Source organism: Pyrgilauda ruficollis, unplaced genomic scaffold (genome assembly GCF_017590135.1).
Source record: "Pyrgilauda ruficollis isolate IOZ18807 unplaced genomic scaffold, ASM1759013v1 scaffold37, whole genome shotgun sequence".
NCBI classification, from domain to species: domain Eukaryota; kingdom Metazoa; phylum Chordata; class Aves; order Passeriformes; family Passeridae; genus Pyrgilauda; species Pyrgilauda ruficollis.
Window position 1 is genome coordinate 8,767,851 of NW_024525156.1, and position 19,682 is coordinate 8,787,532.

The 19,682-nt window shown below is 37.9% G+C and overlaps 1 protein-coding gene across 1 annotated transcript in view; it reads right to left on the bottom strand.

Annotated features, from left to right (window-relative positions):
* The window catches only part of RETREG1 (reticulophagy regulator 1), a 64,687-nt gene extending 45,028 nt beyond the window's left edge, over positions 1-19,659 (bottom strand). The window contains exons 1-3 of the mRNA XM_041475960.1: positions 19,397-19,659; positions 5,450-5,556; positions 3,596-3,626 (exon numbers count right to left, since the gene is read on the bottom strand). Coding sequence (XP_041331894.1) covers positions 3,596-3,626; positions 5,450-5,556; positions 19,397-19,626 — 368 coding nt within the window. The 5' untranslated portion in view covers positions 19,627-19,659. The remainder of the gene's footprint in view (positions 1-3,595; positions 3,627-5,449; positions 5,557-19,396) is intronic.
* Positions 19,660-19,682: the final 23 nt, after the last annotated feature.

The following is a 19,682-nucleotide window of genomic DNA, read 5'->3' on the forward strand; positions in this document are numbered from 1 at the left end:
ACCTTAAGGCAGTTACAAACCATGGATGCAGGGCTGTAGGGCCATGATGCCAAAGAAAAATCATGCACACATTTAATTTATTAGAATAGGCATTTATTAGAATAGGCGTTGTCTCCCACTGAAAGTATCACAGATCTACCATATTTTTTTATCTGTAAATTACTTAAGAGCAGGTGATTCTCTGCTGGATATGGGGATATATTTGGCACATCTTGCTCATATATGATAACATGAAAACTGTTTTTCATATCCAATTTTGAGTAAAATGAAAAGGAACTATGCACCCAACCTCAATATCTTACAGCAGTTCTTTCAATTTCAACATAATCAACAGGCACATTTATAGGAGCATTCAGAAAAAGAAAAACCCACAGTGCAAACAAATGCAAAGTCTTTATGTGAACTTATAAACGAAATGTTGGGTGCAGCAGTTGAAATTTCATTTCAGTTAAACAGCTTCTCTTAAAGCTGCCTTAATGCAGAGGACTGTGAAGTGTCTAAAGCAATATCTATTTTTAGAGAAGGCACACAAGAGCCAGAGAACTGGAAACCACTAAACACTCATCTCTGCTCTGTGCAAACTGTCAGGAAAACTAACAAAGGACATGCATGCCTGTCCTAATGGAAGCTCTAAAGGACATCGTATCACAAACCTTCTGTCCTTTCCAAAAGTGAACTTGCTTTTAGATGAACACTGTGTCCATAAAAAAATCACTTGGATTTCTGAGGAGGCTTTCAACAAGGTCTCTCATCAAATGCTTTTATGGAGCATAAGAAACCATGACAAATGAGAGGAATTATTCTGGTAAAGACAGAGACCAGCTGCAAGGATTAGCAGAATTTAATCAAGTATCACATGATTTCTTGCAAAAAGGCAGATGAAATGTGAAGAAATTCAAAGCGAAAAAAACCCCAACAACTCTTAAAGTCATATGGGCTTTAAGCTGATCTTTACTACTCAGGACATTATCTTGAAGTGATTACCCATGAAAATATGGATCCAGGAAAACTTCATTTCATAGCTCAGTAGAGGTTAAAAAAACCCCAATCACATGTTGGGATTTATTACGAAAAGAAGAGAGGGACAATGTATAGTCCAAGGATCTCCCTGAATGCTATTTGTAATTCTGTCTCCCCAGCAAAAAGGGGGCACAGAAATGGAAGAAAAATGCAGAAAAGCACAATGAAGACATCAAAACTCAGAGAACCTCTATTTTAGGAACAAGTAAGCAGTCATGAACTGAAGAGAACAGGTCAGGACAGAAGTTTATAAAAGTCACAGCTTGCTGGAGAATACTAATAGAGAGTAATTGCTCAGTATTTCTTCCAAGAAGAAAAAATGTAGGAAGAGCAGTATTATAGAGCAAACTGTTATAGAGCAGTAAACAAACAGAAGACTGTTCACAAAGCACGTGGTTCAGCTGTGGATCTCTGTGTACAGGATGTTGCCAACAGCAGAAGCTTCTAAGAACAAAAGCAACGAGACAAATTCACAGAAGGTCCACCTAGAACAGCGTGCGAGGGGGGTGGGGGTAAGGTTCAACTGGAAGCTGCTGGGAAAGGACACCAGGAGAACCCGTGCAAGCTTGTCCTGCTTTAATGCAGGACATTACCCAAGGTCATGTTTCTCCTGGCTGGATCCCTTCAGAGAGCAGATGCTGGGCTAGATGGATACATACAATGCTTGTATTATATTACCCAAAGGCATGAGCTATGGTGAGCTCATCAAATTCTCTTTTTCACGCTCTGCATTGTCTCCCCTCAGAACAGCAAATCAAGTCTAGCATTCTGAACAACGTAAAACCTGAATCCAAGATATTTAAAGTACTATTTATAGTCTTTTCATTAAAATCAACTATTCTGGTTTGGTGACCTGATGAACTAGGGAGTAAAAGAAGAAAAATGTATCAGACCGCAGAATTATTTTTTATGGAAAAAAAAGGCAGTCGAAACCCCATGTTTCCTTTCACTTCACAAGCAATTTGGTTTTCTTTGCCTTCCTCCTCTTGAATGTAAACAGACAGGTAAAGTCAGATTCAAACCCCTAAAAGACAGTAAATTTTACATAAATTTCTCTGGCAAATAACAGGAGGGAGAAATGAAATATAAATCACACTAATCTACTGTGCTGCAGGAATGGCTTCTCAAATTAAATTTTTTGAAGCACTGCCACTCTACACAGATATATGAAGTAGCACTAGCTATGGTAAAAGCATTTTACTCTGCTCAGTTTATAAACTAAGCTGTCATCAATTCCATATAGCTCCATTTTATGCTTATGAGATTTCATACGTGTGGAAATTAAGAGGTATGAAACTGAACAGGAGCAGCACATCTGAACTGCTTTCTGTAATTGCTATGACATTGATACCTGTCTCTAGACAGCAAAACAAAAGAACAAAACCCAGCATGTTCCCTTTTTCAACTCTGCATTACTGTTTCTTCAGTGTCAGGCTATAATACAATAGTGTACCAATGGATATGCTTTCAAATTATGTCAGATATATAATAAATCCTGGTGGTCTGTTTAGAAGAATAATGCCTTAAATATGCAACCTTTTGTTCTGAAAATGGATTGTCTGCAAATCGTTTAGACACTGATTATATTGCTGTTGTGCTTAAGGAATGGTGTTCCCCAGTTCAGTGTTCCCACTGAAACACTCCAAACCATACACTGCTTGCTCACACCCCCATCACCCCTTCCCCTGTGGAGGGCTGGACAGGAGAACTGGAGACAAAAAAGGTAAATATCAGGGGTTGAAATAAGAACAAGTTATGGGAAACAGCAATGAGAAAGAAAAATAAACAGTAGCAGCGACAATATCAGAGCGTAGGTGGGAGATGAATGATTCACACACCATGTGTAAACTCCCGACCACACCTGACTGTGCTGCCACACTATGTGACCTGGAAGGGACTCCCTCCCCCATCCCTGGAAAATGAGGAGAGGTGCTAGAGAATAACCTTTGAGTCCTGGCCATGCCCCTTCTGGCTACTGCAAAAATTAACTCTGTCTTGGCTGGAACCAGGACAACTGCCAACAAATTAAAAAAATTATATACTCTACAGTAATATGACATAAATATTTGCCTAAGACAGGCAAGACAACAGGCTTCAAAATTATTAATTTCTATTCATATGGATATCAACTGATATTTATTTGCAATTATAATGATCAATTACTTACGTTGACTTAAAAAGTCAACATAACAGCTATCTTACCTACTTCTAGTCAGAAGCACTGGTCTAAGATAAAAAAGTTCTATAAGTTCTGAAAGTTACCTCCTTGACCAACACAGTATTATTCTGCTTTTCAAAGAAAGGACTAATTCCCAGAAAACACGAAGCATGAAAATCCCAGTGTAACAAAAAGCATTTCTAGAGGTTTTCTGATACATTACTATAGACTTTTAATATAACTCAAATCAGAAGAAAGAATTTATTAAAAATCATGAATAAGTACTAATAAACTTAGAAAATATTTTAAGATCAAAATAATTCAGCAATTTATTAGAAGAAAAGATTAGAAAAAATTCCAGGCCAACTATACAAAATAAAGTAATAAATAACCATGCATTAAAAATAAAATACCTACTTGCCAGTGATGGTCCTCCAAAGCTGCGCACCTGCAATTGTAAGAATGTAAGATGAAACACAATGTACTAAATCAGAAAGAATTTTATTTTTTATTCATAGTACATATTCAGAATTGCGACAAAATGACTAAGGAATTCTCTGTATCAGTCAAACAGGAAAGCTATATCATCTTATAGTAACAGTTCTTGAATTGCTTTCTGTAAACTTAACATACAGTTAAAATCATTAATGGAAAAAGTCAGGATCCTCTATGGCTACATTTCCACATGGAAGCACGTCATGCAGATGATAACTAACATGAACATACCCTCTACTTCTACACACTGACAACCACTCTACATTCCTCATGAATCTGTAATAGTCTTGCCATCTAGTGGCTGGCTGAAAGCACGAAGCAGTTACAGATGTGATATACTGGGAAGAATTTTTTCTGCTTCTTGGAGTGGCACTTCATTGATTTCTATTCATTACCACAAGACTCCTACAGTATTACTTCAAGGGCCTGGTTTTTCTTAAACTCTGTCTACAATGGCATCAAAGACAATAGTAAAATAAATGAGTTTACTACAGTAAGTATTCTATAAGCTAGGAAGCAGAGGTCTTTCTAGCCTCATCTCTAAAATGAATGGTTAAATAATCACACAAACATGAGAGTGGTACATCCTGAATTTGATCACTACAAAAATATTATTTTCAGGTATGAGTGAATTTACCTAAATCATTGCCTTCCAGCTAGCAAGGTATTCAACGTTTGTGGTAATTTATACAGCACAGAGCTTAAAAAATCAAATTCTGCTTAGCTTTATAAGTTGCCCTCTGGGCTTGTAATACTCAAGGAGGAAACAGAATGGCAACCAAGACTCCCAGAAGAGGGAATGACAGTAAATCATTCTTCAGAAAAGGTAGCAAATACCTGTTGTAACTAAGCAGGGAACAACTGGCTTTGGCAGTCAGAAATTAAGTGTTAGTACATCACAGAGGAATACCATGCTTCTCTGACATCTATTTCCTGCTTTTGTACTATGTTCACATGGTTTTTCAAACACTTTGCATGGGATTTAACAATAAATAAAAGGCAAAATAAGAATCTTGAAAAAAAAAATCTTCATGGCAATGAAAATTAAAAACTTATGATGAGCATTTTGTCAAAGAATTTTCAAGATGGTAATGAAGTACAGGAAAGGAATTGAAAAAAAAAATTCCAAACAACCAGATCAGCCAACAAACTCAAAATCCCTTTCAAAACTGGTTGTATTCACATAAGACTTTATACACTCTGGACACTAAATGCTATACAAAGTAAAAAGAAAATACTGTTCACTTCTTATTTCAACTGTGCTAAGATAGGTAATTTCTCTATCTATTTAAAAATTTCACTAATATATACTGGATGTTCCAAAATTTCCAAAAATTACATTATTGGAATTACATGTTGGAAGAAAATTACATTTTGGAATTACATGTTGGAAATACATGCTTGGAATTACATTTTGGAATTACATGGTGGAATTACATGTTTGGGTATGAAGTATGGAAAAAGTTTGAATGTCTAGGAAAACTTTGTATTTTAGAAAAGAATGCATTTTCAGACCTAGCAGTTAAGAAACAAGAATGACTGCCCACTCCTAACAATTACACTCATCTAAGTGCTAAAACAAATCTCCTAATGCCCTCCCTATAAAATATAGCAAAACTTAATTGAAAATGGCAATAGACCATCACAGATCTACTACCACTCTCTAATATTAGCTGATACTTTTACAATAATCATAATATTGACCTGGCTTTAGTAATGAATTAGCATGCTCCAAAGTGCAGGTGTTTAAGCATGGAACTCTATCAGTACACTTACCTTTTATCTTTGAGAATACCAAATCCTTCATTATCTGAAGAATTAACACTCCAAGTATTATAAGGGAAGTCAGATGATACACTCTCCAAGGGGTCAATGCAACAAACCTAGAATATCAAGAAGAAATAGATATTGAATACTTCAAAACTCATTGGAAGCATGCAAAAACTAACTGCTGCTACTAATACTGGAAATAAATAGGAAGAAATAGACTCAGATTGCAATAATTGAGTTCAGTTTCTCCCCACAACCCTTCCCTGAGAAGCAAATATTGAGAGCTCCAAGCACTGCATTTAAAGATACAAAGATTAAACACTGAGTTTGTAGTAAATTTTTGTCCATACTTTTATTTATGCAGAGAAAAAATAAAGAAAACAAAATATTTTAATTATTGCATAGAAAGTACTACTTTTAAATTAACTTTGGTTGCATTAAAACTAATTGTCTTGGCACAATGCAAAAAAAAAGGTTAAAAATTATCTTTTGCTTCCCACAGAACCTATGTTTAAGCAAGATTTTTATACAAATCATTCTTTCAAACACAAAGATGAGATAAATCTATATAACAGCATAACACTAAAACATGTCTTCATAAAAAGTTTTCATGAATTTTTCATGAATTTCATGTTTTAATTACATAAATTTTTAGAACATGTCTAGTCAAGTCAAACAGACCTAGATTCAGAAAGTATGAATTACAATCTCATGCATTGCTGACTTTGCTATCCAGGTGTGTTTGGAGATAAGCTCTTCTATCTGTTTTACTGGCAAATAACTTAAAAAAAAAAGGGTATGAAGTAAAAAGAATTAAAATTCAACTAAATAATTTAAAAAAACTAAAGCATTTTAATAGCTGGTTTTGAGCACTTTAAATCAGTGATCTGAACAGAAACAGTGAACAAGTTAATTTTTCAAAGTAAAAGCAATTAACTTTAAAAAGCTGAGGTTAGCCAAAACCAGTAAGAAGCCACTGTCCAAGGCACTGGATCAAATGAGAATACCAACAGAAACAAAATCCTACAAAGCTGGGATGTTTTCAAGAAACCTCTCAGATTTGAAAACAGGGCAGCTGGCTACCCAGTTTCTCCTGCAGAGTTTTTCTGCAAGAAAGAGGGGGAAGAGGACTGAAAATAGTAGCAAACATAGCCACTGTGGGAAGCCAAGAGATACTCTTTAAGCACACTTGGATTTTTTAGAAAGAAAATTGACTTCACAATATTTCTAACAAGCTCAGGACACACTGTAGTAGCAAACTGCTCCAGTATTCCTCAAAAACCTCAAAAATAAAATCTACATTAAAAGAAATGTCCATGCCACTAATTTTCACATTTAACATAAACTCATAATACCAATCACCCTGAGCAGACCAGTATATGAAATCCAATAAAAACACTAAGCTCACTCTGAAAGTTTTATCCAAATATAAAGGGGTTTTATATCTGTAGAGAATTTGAATTATAAGATTATTCTATAAATAAATCTATAAAATCAGTACCTTTGTATAATTCAGCCAGCACAAGAAAACCAACCGAGAAGCATAGAGAAAAATTATTACAGGGCAACCTCTATCAAAACTGCCCAATCATAGCTCAATAAATCAAAACTTCTAACAGCTTTGCATCATGTTGTCCTACTATTTTTCTTGGTAATATTATTCAGCATTAAAAATCTTTGATTGTGTTTAAGTGTTAAGTTCCATTGCACAAAAGACTTTGTTTAGCTTACTTACTTAATTTACTGATAAGGGGCTGGGGGAGAGATGTGATGCTGTATAAAAAAAAATCAAACGAAGAATTTTTCATCCAACTTCTAGGCAGCAGAAGTTTATAACAAATGCAGACTTTCATACTGTTTGGGCTTAATACCATGTCTGTTCTACAAGGTCTTCATGGTGCTTGTGCATGAATGTTTATAGAATCACGCAGAATGCCCTGACTTAGCAATTACCATTGGCCACTCTTTGATGGTCTCAAATACATGCATCAATACCAGAATCTATACACAAGTGTGTGCATGTGTGTACATACACACACATCTTACTAGCTTTTCAAGGTAAGATCAGATGCTTACTAAGAAGGCTTAGTGTGTCTTTCAAAAAATGCACAAAACATGTTTGACCTACTTTATGCTCACAACTAAACCACACTGTTAGTTTCACTGCAATCACAGCTGTCACCTGCTGTTAAAAACAATTGCACTAATGCGGACTAGGATTAGGAAACAAGGATTAACAAGGTAGCATCCTCTCTGAAAGATGCTTCCAAGTCATGTCATTCCACCTTCTCAATACTGCAGTGTCCCTGCTCCAATGTTTGAGGAAAACTGTAATCCAGTTGAAGCAGCTAATGCAGTCACCAAACAAGGACTCTTAACTTCTTTGGAGAGCTTTGAATTATTCTGACTGAATTTCTCATTCTTAACATTATTAGCTCTTTATCTAGACTGTGATGTTTGCAAGAAAGACCAACACTTTTGAATTCACTCAGCCAGCTTGTGTCAGGCCTCACGTGCCAGAGCAACATAGATTAGAAAAACTATTTGTGAGCCATATGTCAGAGATCTGCATCCTTGAAGCCCTTCCTGGTGGAAAGCTGCTGAGGTCCCCTTGCACTCTTTTGGCATATATCTATCAAACATAAGCTTATCAAACAGTTAGTTCAACATGCAGGGATCTGAAAACCACTTATTATGCTACTACCACTGTCAGGATTCAGAATTCTTCTAGAAATTATCAACATGATACATAGCAACCAGACTAACAGTTTCTGTAGTACTACTGCTTATTAATAAAAGCTGGGGCATTTTTGCCCCTTTTTTTTTTTTTTAAATAACAGATTGTACTCTCAAGCATTTCTAATACACACATATCTGACAAAAGTGAAAGGCTCCAGAATGAATTCTTCATATACTGCACTCCTTCTGTATTGTAGAAGAATGCTATATAAGAAAAGCTTACTGAACTTGTTCTCTTTTTTAAGCAGTAAACAAAACAGACTGAAGTTCAAATTGTTTAATTTCTTCTACAAGTGGTGCAGAAGTAAAAACCATTACTGGAGACATAACCAAGATTTGTTCCCTCTTTGAATTCTGCAGTATTTTGTGAATGTTTTTTGGGGGGAACAGAGGGGTTAAGAAACAATGTACAGAATAATGCATTCCAAATAAATACTTCAGCAGTTAATAGGACAGCTTGCACAACACAGGGACGAGAAATTCTGTTGGTAGTGCAGGACTGCAAAAAACCCCAGTCATGAGGTGTCCAGGACTCAGTCCCCGTCACCGGCTGAAACAGGCACTCCCTGCAAAGGAGAGGGCCTCACTCAGAGACAGCCCCAGGGGTGGGATACAGCCACCTGGCTTGGAGGCTGCAAGAAGGAACAGTGGCCCCACTGTGAAGGATGTCCTCTGGTCCAGAGCACTCAAATGAAAGAGCTAATGGAGGTGCTAAGCAGGTGGCAGAACACTGTGGAGTAGGACTTTCAAAAGCTTAGTTGTGCAAGAACCTGAGCAATGTGCTCCAACTGGAGCTTATCTGAGCAAGCCAGACTAGCTAAGCTCCAGATGTCCTTCCATCCTACACTCTTCTATGTAGGAAGAATGTAAGTGTGGTGGAGCCAGCCTGCCACTCAATTCCACTGTGGAAGATTGAGAAAACATTTTTGTAAAATTAAATAGAAGCTATATCAACAGATAATTAAGCAGTGGTTGTCCACAAAGGTTGTGGAATTTCTAACCTTGATGGCCGTGAAGACAAAAACCCAAGCAATCTGATCTGAATTGAGTACTGATCTTATTTTGAGCTGCAAGCCATACTAGAGACCTCATGAAGCCCCTACCAACCTGAATGGTACTTTCATTCTGAGATTATTGTAGGCTATTAGAAGTGGTTGGCAAATATTTTTTGGTAAGATGCTGACCTTAGAACTTAAAGGCACAACAATTTCTGTTTCTGGACCTGGTTATATTGCAGCTGTTCTGAAATTATTCTAAACTGAACAAGTAAGAATCAAAACTTGAAAACTTCCACAATTAAAAGAGAAAATTCTTCAACTAATAATGGTGAACCTAAACATGGAAAAGTAGCCTGAAGTACCTTCTCCTCCTTGTCTTTTCTCCAGTTCTTTAAAGTATGGGATGGTCATTTGTCAATACTGTCAATTTGTTGTATCAAAAAGCAGGTATCTCACAGTGCACCAGAATTGTCCCAGAGCACCTGGGACAATGAACTGCACAAACCAGATTGTACGAATTTATTCAAGCATCATGAGCCAGCTAAGAAATTTTGATGGTTAACAATATCATACAATATTGCAGTCAGTAAACATAATAAAACTTATAGGGCATGACAAAAGCTATTTTTAATTGTGTCATGAGATACAGGGAAGGTACAGACCTACCAAATTGTTTCAAATGTTAAATAAATCAATTTGATTCTTTCATTTCAGCTGTTAAGGTTTTGGGTTTTTCACAACACATTCTAGAGCTATGAATGAGTTGCATTTTGTAAACACAAAACATAAGAAAACATTTAATCAAAAATTAAATTATTTAGACTATCAGCAGCCAGTGCTAGTTATTTCTGGAAAGCCTTAGCAGGCACATTCTTATTAGTCATCTATCTCTAGATGAAATCCAGAGATAATCACATAAATAAATAAAAGCTATCAATAACACAGATGTGAGAATGGAGCTTTGCTTCACTATCAGCTTTTATGACACACCTACTGGCTGCATGAGTGACTCGTGGCCTTCAGTTCTATGTTCCACAGACTCATATTTACATCTTAAAATCAGAGGCCAAATGGAGTAATTCCGTGGCGTTCTAAAGAGCACAGGTTGGTATGTAACTGTTTCCTCATAAAATGTTTAGGTGAAAATCTACTGACACCTTCCAACCAGAGATTTCCATAGAACTGGTCTTCTTCCAGACACTGATAAGCAAGCATGGCCTATGACGTAAACCACACAGAGAATGGCTCTCCTCTGTGGAGAGGAAATATTTCTAGTGCACTTTGAGAATACTGAACTGCTAATTTCAAAGCTACATGTACTTTGCTCTTACACAGGACCACCTAACTCTGTTTCAGACAAACATCTACAGCGAAGGCATTTGGGTAAGGAAAAGATGTGGTAATAACTGTTTCCTGGTGGTAACTGTTTCCTCTTTGGAGCTGAATGTAGACCATTCTCCCACACTTACTGCTGGAGCAATCAACACCTGTGTGGTTGCAATAAATTCTGATGACTGTCTCAAGCAAGAGTTCTGGGGAAGGGGAAGAGGGCTTGTTTTCTTCTAATTACAGCATGAAGTACACTGCCTGAACAACATTTTTGAAATACACGGTAAAGGTAGTATCAGAAAGCTTGTGCCCTTACTGATCAGAGGGTCAATCATTTTGTTTGCTCTCCTGTGAATCAAGAAGAAAAAAAATATATATTCAACACTATTTTATTTACAGGTAATTTAATGCTTTAACTCTCCTAACTGAAAAACCATCCCAAAGCAAGTTTGCGGATCCTGCTTTATATGTCTATTAAATTTACAACTTTTATGTGAATTGCTCTTCTATATAAATGATTTTCATACTGAGCCTCTGTAAATATTAAAATGCTTTATCTACGTATACAGAAATCCAAGCCTAGAGTACTCAAAACATTGGAAGTCAGAACTCAATAATCCATATTTTTCCTATTGTTCCCTTAGTATATCTTGGTATTGTGGTATAACACTAGCTAGCAAATAAGGTTGCACACTTTTCTCCTGCCCTGGTGAGATGGGAAGGAGAATGGAAAGAAGTAAAATCCAGGGCTTAAGAACACTTTAATAACTGAAATAAAGTTAATAAGAGTAACAATAAATGAAATGTGATACAACAAAAAGAGAGAGGAATAAAATCCAAGAGAGGCCAGTGATTCACAATACCACTGCTCATCACCTGCTGACCAGTGCTCAGTCCATCCTGATCAGTTACGGGCAGCTCCTGGCCAGCTCCTCCCAGGCATGACACACTGTGGTTTGGAATATTCCTTTGGCCAGCTCAGGTCAGCTGTCCTGGCTGTGCTCCTTCCTGGCTTCTTGTGCACCTGCCTGCTGGCAGAGCATGGAAAACTGGAAAGTCCTTGACTTTCCTGAGCAGTAAACACTGCTCAGTAAACATTTCAGCAACAACTGAAATATCAGGTTTTTATCAACTTCATTCTCATACTGAATCCAAAATACAGCACTGCAACACTGTATCAGGAAGAAAAATAATTCCATCCCAGCCAAAACCAAGACATCTGGTCTGAGCCAAAGTATTTAGGTAACTGTTCAAGAATTATAATGCAGAAATCCCTTCCCAATTCCTACACAAAAAGTGTAGATTTTCACTTAATTCAGAGTAAGTTATGCGCACTTTTTTGGTAGAATGGCTTTCTAGAACAGAATTTGGTACAATATTATTATATTTATATGATATTTAGCATGTCTGAAAAATACACAAAAACTGGTACAGCAGATTCCATGTTAAGAGAGGGAATTACATGTAAAAAACCACACCTGTATATGTTCTGTCAAAAATTTTAGAAGGAACAAAGGCTTACATTTAGTCTGAATTTGCTGAATAAAATAATTTCAAAAGCATTTACTCCACATTTAATGTTAATTAACATTTAAAATATGCACACTAGCACTCTGGGTGCCTGGCATTTGGAACTTAGAAAGCTGTATATTTGTTTAGCTGAAAACCTGTGAAATGTAATAGAATGCTTCTTAAAAACATGTACATTAAAAATGTTTTAGATCATGTCTAATTTAGTGGAGAAAAACCTTCCATAAAGACATCAATTACAAAGAAGGACCATTTTTCACTTCAAGTTTTTCTTTAAATAAGAGAGAAACTTAGGTACTTGAGATATTTCAAAGAGTAAAATGAAGCACTGAAAAGCAGTTGATTTGTAACCTATGTGCCAGCTAGCAAAGAGTGTTCCATTGGATAGCACCCAGAAATCTAAAAATTCTATCACTAGGTACATAAAAATAAACAAATAATTTAAAAAATAACCCTCAGGCAGAAAAGGCATGCTTATTCTAAAACTTGGATCATTTTTTAAAATTCTTTCTTTGTTAAGATAAAGAAAACTCAGCCATCAACCTTTTATTCAAAGAGCTTATTTGTCAGATCTCATTGAAAAGATTAGGATCGTATTTATTCAGCCAGAAAGCACAGACCAAATCAGTTTTTCTTTAGAAAACCTTCTAGAACTTAGTAGAATTCAAAAAATTTTGAATCATAAATAAACCTCTTGTCCTAAGAAACAGACTCCTAGAGATTTCAATTACTGTTAACAGGCATCTGTAGAAGGGGTAGTTCTCCAGAAAGTCTGTGCACAGGTTTCAGGGCAAAAGCAAAGACAGATGGACACTGCTAACTTAACACATAGGATAGGAATTCAAATTGTGTATTTTCTCTACCCCAACTCAAGAAACCAGCTCTTAAACTTAAAAATAAGCCTAAATTTAAAAAAAAATAGTGTAAGTCCCTAAGAAAAAACACTAGAAAAATTGTTCCAATGCTTTGCATTTAATCACCAAAGATAAAATATGCTTATGAACTGGTACATTTGGAAGTATAGTGGTGGTCTGGGAAATAGGATTAAGTTAATTATTTCACATTGCAAAATTTTCTCACACTGTTTGCAAGAAAACCTCTTGAGGAATGCAGCAGTTAGAATCATGTTTCAATATTTGTGCTTTTGGATCAGATTTACTGCAACCTGCTGGCATTCAGACAGGCACATAAAAAGCACTCGAGAAGGAGAAAGTAAATTACCTCAATGACATACCTTCTGAGTCTACCACGACATCAAATTCTACTGTTACATCAGTGAAAAGAGGGGATGGTATTTCCATGGAAGTCAAAATTATTTTGATTTAAACACATAACATCAAATAACCTTGCTTCCTTTGTTTTTGCAGACAAATGCCCAGATGACCTTAATTAACCTGTGCTCTGGCAAAGTACAGAAGAAATCCTAATCCCATTTTCTCATACAGTACCAACAGTTTGAGCAGTAGCACCTCTACCGTGCTGCCCTAAATCTCCTTTTCTTTAATGCTCTCATTAGTCCTGTAACATCTACCATGGAGCATAGCATATCCCCCTAAAATGTCCATTGTTCTCAAAATTCTACTTACTATTTGAAAGGTCTCATTATTTTGAAGCAATATAAGAAGAAATTATAATTTCTCTCTTGAAGCAACTGCTTTTGACACAGCATATGTACGTTTCAGCAAGACAGAATAAACACAAGCCATGCTGCAATTAATTTCTGTTCTCCTTTTGTTCTGGATTTCCATCTTCCATAATGTTCTCATCCTAGATTTGATTCTAAATTTTTCAGTAATGCTTGCTTTTCCTCAATTTTCCCACTTGATTTCTTTTCTGACTGATCCTGATTTCATCTTATTGGTTGAAAAATGCTGTCAACTGTCCAGGTTTTTATGTAACACTGTCTGGCTCTTAAACAATGTCAATTTTCATTCCTGTAAACTAATCCCTCAGCAAAAAGTACGAAAACTGTCACTAAAAAGCTGTTAATGGTTTTTAATAATTTTTGTTAACTAAAATGAATTTAACTTTCTGTTCCACTTTTCTACTTCCAAAGCCTTCAAAAGTTTTCATAATTTGTATTGGAAAAGTGAACATAAGCCTAAAAATGCCTGGTTAAAAACAAGTAGACCCTAAAATTATATCACACCTTGTGCTGAGGATGGAATTTTAGCTTTACTTGAGGAAGACTATTTTGGAATATCACCTTCCTTTTGCTAGGAAGCAAAAAGCAACAAACCATTTATTCATGCTTAAAGAAATATCAGCAATTTGCTGTTCTATAGCTAGGTGTAATAAAAGCAAATCTCAATAACAATAAGTTACAAAGACTTAGCAAAAGGCAACAAATTAAATAAGTTAAGCACTAGAAGAAACAAACTACCAACCATGTAAGAAACCCATTCATGTGAATGCACAGTGAATTTCAAAACTGTCTATGCCAGATTTTTTTTCTATTTTCTGATAATGAAGGTATTATCATTACAAAACAATAATGTCAATACTTAACCTACTCTACTACTCCTGCTTGAGTGATTCTTATTAGAATTTAAGGCAGGAGTATTCACTTGTGTGCTATCCTGACGCTTTGGATTTCGGGAAAGTAATCCCAAAACAATACGAATGTAGCTCTAAGATTTCCTGTAAAGAAGACAGCCAAAGACCAAAATTTCCCACATTCAAAATTTATTTAGCATCTGAGTGCTAGAAGGAAAAATCTGTATGTGTTCTCCTGACTTGGAAGATATTACAAATTTCATTAAGTGATCTGAAGACTAGCATACTACAAACTGGCCTCAGAATATCAGTATCCAGCCTTACTCCAATTCAGTTAATTTTCATGTATTTTCTTTATGTTTTGATTTCAAATATTTCTTTTATTCCAATTCTCACTTAATTTGACATTTTGTCACCAAGAATGTCTGAGTAGGTCCCCTAGACTACATTTCCAATGACAGCCACAGTAAGTGCCGACAGTGAACAAAAACATACAGTCCACAAATACACAAAACAGGGCTGCTGCATGTGTTTTCTTCTTGTAGCAAAGAAGAAAAATGCAAGCATACATTGTGCAGGCACACTGCTCTCTAAATGGGCAGAAATCTTGATTTATAGACAAGTGAGGTTTAGTACTGGTAGCATTTACAAGTTGTGTGCAAATACATGAAAGAAATGCTTAGCTTAGTACTGCTTTCTTACATTGAAAGAATAAATTTATGAATGAAAAGTACTTTGAGATCTCTTCATGGTATACTTTATCATTGCCAAGCAGAGATTTCAAATAAGAAACACTTTAAGAACAAACCTTAAAGTGAACTGGATACTTTAAAACAAATCAAACACTTCAATAACAACTCCTGAAACAAACTGGATACTTAAAAACAAAGCACACCAAGCCGCTAAACTCTGAATGTGTGTTTTGTTACTAACATTTAAAGAGCAATCAGATTTTCTGTCTGGAAAATACACAATCTTTACCCGATGCAATGCACACAGACAATTCAGATAAAGCAATATTGTTTTCTCTCTTGATTGTTTCTCTCACACAATGGAAATATGCACTATATCTGAGACTAAACAAACAAACAAAAAGTATGGGTAGGGATGGTGACAAAAGACTATTTTTTAATGGAAAATTAGGCCTGCACATGTGTCTAAATCAAGGACTGATACTTGTATTTTACACAGTTGGTCAGTTACTTTGTTGAGTCAGTACAATAACATCATGTAACATTGTTAAAAACAGACCTGCAGTAACATGCAAATATACCTTCTGAGGTCAGAAGGTATATTAAAAACCTCAAAGAAAAATGTGGATTTGGGCTGGTGAAGAGAATAGCAAGTAGGGTAATGCAATAAATTTGTTCCACAAGATGGGAAAAGAGAAAAGATCTATTACATCTTAGTTTTTCTGCTGCCTCCCTTCACAAAAAAATCCTAGGGAAATCAGGAAATTGGGCAATTGGTGAACAGATGCTACTAGTGTATATAGGGATGACCTTGCAGACATGAATGCACTTTAGTTTGAAACATTTATCTGCAGATATTAAACATGCATTGAAATAGATACCTGCAAACTACAAAACACATGGAACAGTACAAAATTACTGAAAATAAACTTGTCCGTGACCTTGTAGAAATTTAAAATTACAGACTGGGAGAACAAAAAGCTGCCACTATCCCCTCTATTCCATACATGCAGAGAATAATAATTAGGATAGAATTCTAGCTTAAAAAATCTAGGACTGAATGTTAATATTTGGATAAGATTAAACCCAAGGCTGAAAGTAATCAGTCAACAGCCTAACACTCAGAACACCTGGAGTGAACTTCTAGCACCAGCACAGAGCTTCCCTGTTCTTGGCCCAATCACTCACTTTTTCAGTACAACAGGTGTAAAACAGGGGAAAAACCAGCCTTGTTTTCCCGTGTTATTCTGACTTCAGTCTGCAAATTATATACAGCACAAGAATCTAAATAATATTTTAGATGGTTACGTGCAAAATAATATATCTATTTAACCCTTGTTTAAGGGTTAATTTTAAAGATTTTTGGTCAGGTTCATTTGGGGCAAGAGGCTTAAAGCTTTTCATGGTGAAAAAATAATGGAGGTGGTAACTGAAAAATGCTTTTTCAGTAGTCAGATTTGTGTCTACTTTTACTATTCTCTTGTTAAAGAGTCCACAATAATTTGTTAGGAATATTAAGAAAATCAAGGAAATCAGAATGAAATTAAGTTCGTAAATTTCTTGTACTTACAAGAACAATATTTTAGTAGTAACCATCAAAGATGCATTTATACACAGTACAATGGCTAACAGATTTTTTTAATACAAAAAAGGCTACAATGAAATATTTTTAAAAAAATACTGTGACACCAGAGAAAGAGTTCACTCTCAGCAGCTCCTACTGCAACAGTTTACACACTAAATATTTTGATGGGTGAACATACAAGAACTAAATTAACCATGAGGAAAACAGTCCCAACAAAATTAAATGGAGGAGGAAGGACCTGGTGTTGCTTTACCAAAATTCAGAAAACTGTAAAATTAAACCTCACCTCCTTTTCTTTCACCAATGCTGTTGCTGCTACAGTGGGAGAAGTCTCCCATCCAGCAATACAGACTTATGAACTCCAAGATATCCTGATCAGAGGCTGCATGTGCTGGGAGTCCCCCTATGGGGCATGGATACTTGTAGGCACATGACAAAGAAAGAAAAGGCACATGAAACAGCAACTAGGAAATGCTCCTTCTACCTACAGGCTCCAGTCAGTTTGGGAGAGACTTCACAGGCAGCAGGGGTGGACACTTGTTCCCAGTCCTGAAGCAGTTGTGACTGAGTCATCACAAACCAGGCTGACCAGCTGGATCTCAAACAAGAAAAGGAGAAGCAGCAAACAAACTGTGCTGCACACTCACAATCCCAATACCAAAGCACGGAAATGTGACCTTAGATTTAAATGACTGTTTAATTTTCAAAGTGTCAGATTTCATAGGTTTGTTACCAAGGTCTTTCCTTATTCTCAAACCACAGAAGTTTACTGGTCATCATTCCTGCTTCTACACATTTCTTTGTTTGTCTACACCTCTCAAAACTCCCTGGCACTAGGATAGCGAGCTTCCTTCTGAGGTACAATGCCACCAAATTAAGACGAGCAATCAGTGCCCTGACTTTTGCTGTTCCAACTCACCCTGAAAGCTATGAATTTTGATAAAATAACTTCAAATACTGGTCACCATAACAAGCTGCCAGTAAGACTAACAAAGGAGACTGCTTACAGGCATTGAATAATGCAGGCATTTTATACCTTACTTGGGACAAACCTGGAAAAAAAATAGCCAAGGAGTTGCCCAGCAGCTATGATTGCTTGAGACATGGAAATGTATTCTGCTAGATGTTGTCCCTGAAAATTTTATCAGAGCCACACTGAAAAGAAATATAAAGCATTATGACTCTTCCAAATGGCTGAAAGAACAGGTGACCTCTGAAGTATGCGGAAAATGAGAGCAAAACCATGTAACTTTCTCAATGAAAGGATTTACCATGGATACCTAAGAGGAAGATGGATAATAAAAGTCAACCTAAATTAGACGTCACGCACACTCTGCTTCTGGAATCAGAGAGGATAAAATGATTTTGAAAATATTTGCTGAGATCTTCTTCTGCAGCACAAAGCTCCAGAAAGTCTTCCTTCTATGACTTGGATCTCATTTTAAACATCACACTGTTAGGGTTACAGAGAACCAAGAGGAGTTTGCTATTAATCCACTGCACTGCTTGTTTACCCCTCTGATTTGCTTAAGAGGAAAGGAGGCAGTTCTAGCTACAGGAAAGGAAACATTATTCACTCATAAGAGCCTCTGCAGTATTATTAGACAGTGCACTAATTTATAAATTGCTCTACATGATTAAGCAGGCATACAACAACATTTTAGATCAGAAAGCAAAAAAACGTAGGCATTGGCAAAACCTGAGATCACGGGAAAGCCCTGAAGGAGTTTCACACAGACAACTTTTTTCCTACAGAAATTAACGAAAGAGACGTGACAAACACAACAATGAACATATCCCTATGTTAATCTCTGGGGCTTATTCAAGCAAACTGCCTCCGACTACAAAAAGCTTAGTCCAAAAAGAGAACTGGTGCACTGCAGTAACATTCCGGCTGTGCCCACTTCACAAAGACTCCACTAAGTAGGCCACCAATTTGGAAAAGCACATACACTCAAAGTGAACTCTAAAGTACTGGACCAGGGCATCAGCACAGCACAATCGATAGGCTCGGGACCTGATTTCAGCAGGCTTCAAAACTCTGCACAGAAATGCGGGCCCGCGGCTCCTCTCGGCTGTGACAAATGCGAGTTCTCAGCGGGGTGTCCTGCAGCCGCCCTGCTCAGCTTCCAGCTGAGACTCCTCCTCCTCATCATCATCATCATCAACACGCATCATGCTGCGGGATACGGGGGCAGAACGTGTGTGTGTGTGCGAGGCCGGGGCAGTAACCGAGGGTGAAAGAACCCGACCAAGCAGATGCACTGAGCGCCAGGGCCACGGCCAGACCGGAGCGGCGGCTGGGGGCAGGGAATGCCGGGGGGCAGGGAATGCCGTGGCGCAGGTGAAGCGAAGAGCAGGACCTTCCTTCGCTGGGGGCGCGGGTCAGCTCCCCGCCAGGGCCGCTCGGGAGAGGCGGGCAGGGGGCAAAGGCTCCTCCCGGGGGCCGAGGGAAGCGCGGCGCGGGGGGAGGAGGCGCCCGCTGCGGGCGGGGCGGCGCGGGCCGGGCGGGGGCTCTCCCATCCCGGGGGCGGTCCCGACCCCGGCCCCAGCCCCGGCGCCCACCCCGGTCCGGCTGGCTCACCAGAAGAGCAGGTTGGCGCAGACGAAGCTGCCCAGGCTGCGGAGGGGCCGCTCCCAGCTCAGCGCCGCCGCGATGCAGCAGCCCACGGCCAGCCCCGTCTCTCCCAGCATTGCCGCCGCCCCGGCCCCGCCTGACATCTCCGTCGGCTCCGTCTCCCCGGGCGCCGCCGCGCCTCGCTCCTGCGGGGCCTCCGCTTCCTGGCGCTGCGCGGGGACCGCGGCGCTCGCCATGGCTCGGTGCGGCCGCCGGGCTGCGGCTGGGCCGGGCGGAGCCGCGGCTGGGGCCG